This window comes from Ailuropoda melanoleuca, unplaced genomic scaffold, assembly GCF_002007445.2.
Source record: "Ailuropoda melanoleuca isolate Jingjing unplaced genomic scaffold, ASM200744v2 unplaced-scaffold32720, whole genome shotgun sequence".
Lineage (NCBI taxonomy): Eukaryota > Metazoa > Chordata > Mammalia > Carnivora > Ursidae > Ailuropoda > Ailuropoda melanoleuca.
The window spans coordinates 1-3,196 of record NW_023203527.1 but is presented as its reverse complement, the minus strand read 5'-3'; the positions used below and the strand labels follow the sequence as shown (position 1 = coordinate 3,196).

At 56.5% G+C, this 3,196-nt stretch overlaps 1 protein-coding gene across 1 annotated transcript; it reads right to left on the bottom strand.

Moving 5' to 3' along the window:
- Positions 1–51: 51 nt before the first annotated feature.
- On the bottom strand, positions 52–2,761 carry LOC117798666 (phosphoinositide 3-kinase regulatory subunit 6-like; the record flags this gene model as incomplete). Its single annotated transcript, XM_034651126.1, has 3 exons — positions 52–481; positions 1,584–1,670; positions 2,420–2,761. Coding segments are annotated over 3 exons (857 nt in total), but the record flags the coding sequence as incomplete, so codon positions are not given.
- Positions 2,762–3,196: the final 435 nt, after the last annotated feature.

The window sequence follows — 3,196 nt, the reverse complement described above, 5'->3', positions numbered from 1 at the left end:
AGCCCCCCCGCCCCGCTGCCCCTAGCTGCCCCTCCACCCCCTGCCCCGGGGCCCTACCTGAGGCTGTGGTAGGCCTGGGCCAGGCGTCCCAGCATCCTGTCGTCCCCCAACACCAGCACCCTAGCCGTGTGAAGCCGCGAGACCCCAGGCAGCAGCTCCCCATCCCCGCTGGGCATCCCCGTCCTGCGGTGCAGCCCCTGCGGCCCGTCCCAGCACGCAGGCATCAGGATGTCGGGGGGCCACACCCGCTTCTTGATGCCTCCTTTGCGTTGCAACCCGGCACGCTCCAACTCAGGGCTGCCGGGGACAGGCAGCTCGTCGGCCCCTGCAGGGAGGTCCCGCTCGATGCCGCTGTCGGTGGACAGCATGGATGCCCGGGCCAGCTCCCGGTCTGGCCAGAGGCCCTGCAGGTCCAAGGCCTCCAAGTCGGCACTGAGGCACAACTGGGATCGTGGGCGCAGGAAGAGTACCAGTTCCTTCCCTGGGATGCAGAGAACAAGGGGACTGTCAGGGCGGAGAAGTTACGTGAGGCTGCCAGGGCCTCACCCCAGCAAGGCCTGTGGTTCTGCATTTCTCAAACACTATTCAGCCGAATAGAAGCCTCGTAAGATGCCCCACAAAGGAACAAAGGTTCTGTGGCCAACAAATATGGAGCATTCCACATATTCCTGCCACCTCTTATTGAGTTCCATTAGTAAACATGTTAAAGGTTCTGAGAAGTCCTGCAGTAAAGAAGTCAGCTTCACTCAGTACCTCCCACTTAGCTGTCCCTGGAGTCCTCTTTATCATATCCACTCATTGGCTTCCTCCCATCCTCCCACTGTCTGTAGCTTCCCCTCGGACACACAGAACAGACCCTACCTGCTCCAGGAAAGACTTTTAGGCTTTTCTAATCTGCTTCCATTTTATTACCCATGAGAAAGCTGAGTCAGCCTAGGGCGACCTAGCCCAGGAAAGGAAGTGCTAGGACTTGGACCCAGTTCACTAGCCCAGCACTACCCACCATAATCTGCATCCTTGTCTCCCTTCCCCAACACCCCGCCTGCTTTGAGAAGGGCTGGGGACAGCCTCATGGGAACACTACTGTGGACAGAAGTATCAGGCAGGCGGGTCTGTCTGGAAGGCCCCCTCCAGCTGCAGGAACTGGAACTTTTTTGTGACTGTCTCCTTCTTGGGGACAGTCATTGTGTTTTGGCATCAACGTGGTATGTGGCAATCCCTAGGCATGTGAGGCCAGTGGCTAATGAGCTGAGCTATCCTGACGTAGAGAAAATGGGTCCTTCCAGATGTGCAGAACAACTCAGGGAACAAGGAGCACACACGTGAACACACACACAACGCAGACACACATACAGACATACAGACACACACAGTCACACAATACACACAGTCACACAATACACACAGTCACACAAATGGACAGAGACCTGTGAAGACAGTTTCATGTACACACACAGACACACGCATACAGACACACACAAAGGTACACACAGTTGCTGAGACACACACACACACAGACACACACACACACACCCCTATTTCCAGCCAGCTCCCCACCGAGCAGGTGCAAGGATGGCACTTACAGAGCTGTTCCTCATCGGTCCACAGGTGGAAGGTGATGTGGGGGCTGGGCAGAGGGATGCTTGGCTGCGGGTCCTGCAGGGGGTCACCTGAAGGCAGGAGAGGGCTGTGGCATTCTCCTCTGCCCCCCCCCAGCTCCTGTAGGGCCCGGGGGTGGGGGCAGAGACCCTCCCATATGCTCCAGCCCAGGCTTCCTCTCCGTCCCATCGGCTCACACAGGGCCCAACAGTGCACCTGCCCCTCCCTGCCCGAGGCTGTTTAGCAGCCCCGTTTCCTGCAAACGCCCTAGCTCGGCCCTTATGACTCTTCACAAACCAGCTCAGTGTCTTTCGGGACCTTTCCTCCCATGGTTGGTCCCTTTCCGCTAATCCCGACCGAAAAGCGCAGCCAGGCCCGGCCGCCTTTCCGGAGCCTGGGTCTGATTCTTACTAGCTGGGTGATGTTGGGCAAGATTTTTCAGCCTCTTTCTACCTCAGGCTTCTCGTCTGTAAAACGGGGGGAATAATAATTTCTACCTGAGAAGTTTACTCTGAAGATTAATCAATGTAATATTTAATATTACAATATTGAATATTTATAATATATTTATATTATCAAGTGCCTAGAACAGCAGCTGGGGTACAGGTGGTGCCCCGCAGTTGTTAACTGTCGTGACCAAATCATCCACCTTCTTAGCCCGGGACCTTCCGAGGTTCTGGGCAGCCCTCAGTCCCCAGGCTCACAGGAACCGCGAGGTCCCCCGCCCACCCCCAACCTCAGCCACACGCGGCGGGTGCAGCGCTGCTCTCTGGCGCCCCCTGCAGGCTCTCGCCGGGCCTCGCTGCCCCCGCCCGCTTACCGCTGCAGCTCCCCCTGGCGGCCGCCGCCGGCCCCAGCAGCGAGCAGTATATCTCCTCCAGCCTCTCCAGGTGTCCCTCCCGGCTCGGGTTGGGTTCGCTGGCCATCTGCTCCACGGCGGCCACCACCGCGTGGAAATAGCGCTCCAGGACGCGGCGAGGGCTGGCCTGTCGGGGAGAGGCGCCAGAGCCTGGGTCCCGGCCCAGCACCCACCCACCCCAGCTCCGACGTTGCCGGAACCTGCTTGTACTGGCGGATCCCCTCTGTCCCTCACACTGTGGCTCCCTGCAAAGCCTGGACCCCAGAGGGGCAGGGGTCGCCGTCCTTGGATCAATGTGCTGCCCTCACCTGGATGCAAACTCCGCGAAGGCAGGGCTTTGTTTACGGCTGTACCCGCTGCGCCTAGAACATCTTCCGGCGTATAATAGAGGCTCACGAAACAGTTCCTGAATATTCCCTAGAATGCTGTCATTCCTATGCTATCTTGACATCCCACCGATGCTAATATCTACTTGCTATTTTTTCTTTCGGTCAGCTCACTTTTTTTTGCTTCAAAACGATTGCAAAGGGACAATTTATGTCTTCTCTCTATAAAAAGGCGCGTGTCGCAGTGGTAACAGACAATAACGTGACTATAACAATAAGGCAAATATAAGGATCGCAAAGCACTGTTATTAAATTCTAGCCAGGTATGTGGCCTGCCCAGCTTTAGAGCTTGGAGCTTGCCTTCTCTCTCTCCTTTTTTTTTTTTTTTTTTAAGATTTTTTAATTTTAGGGG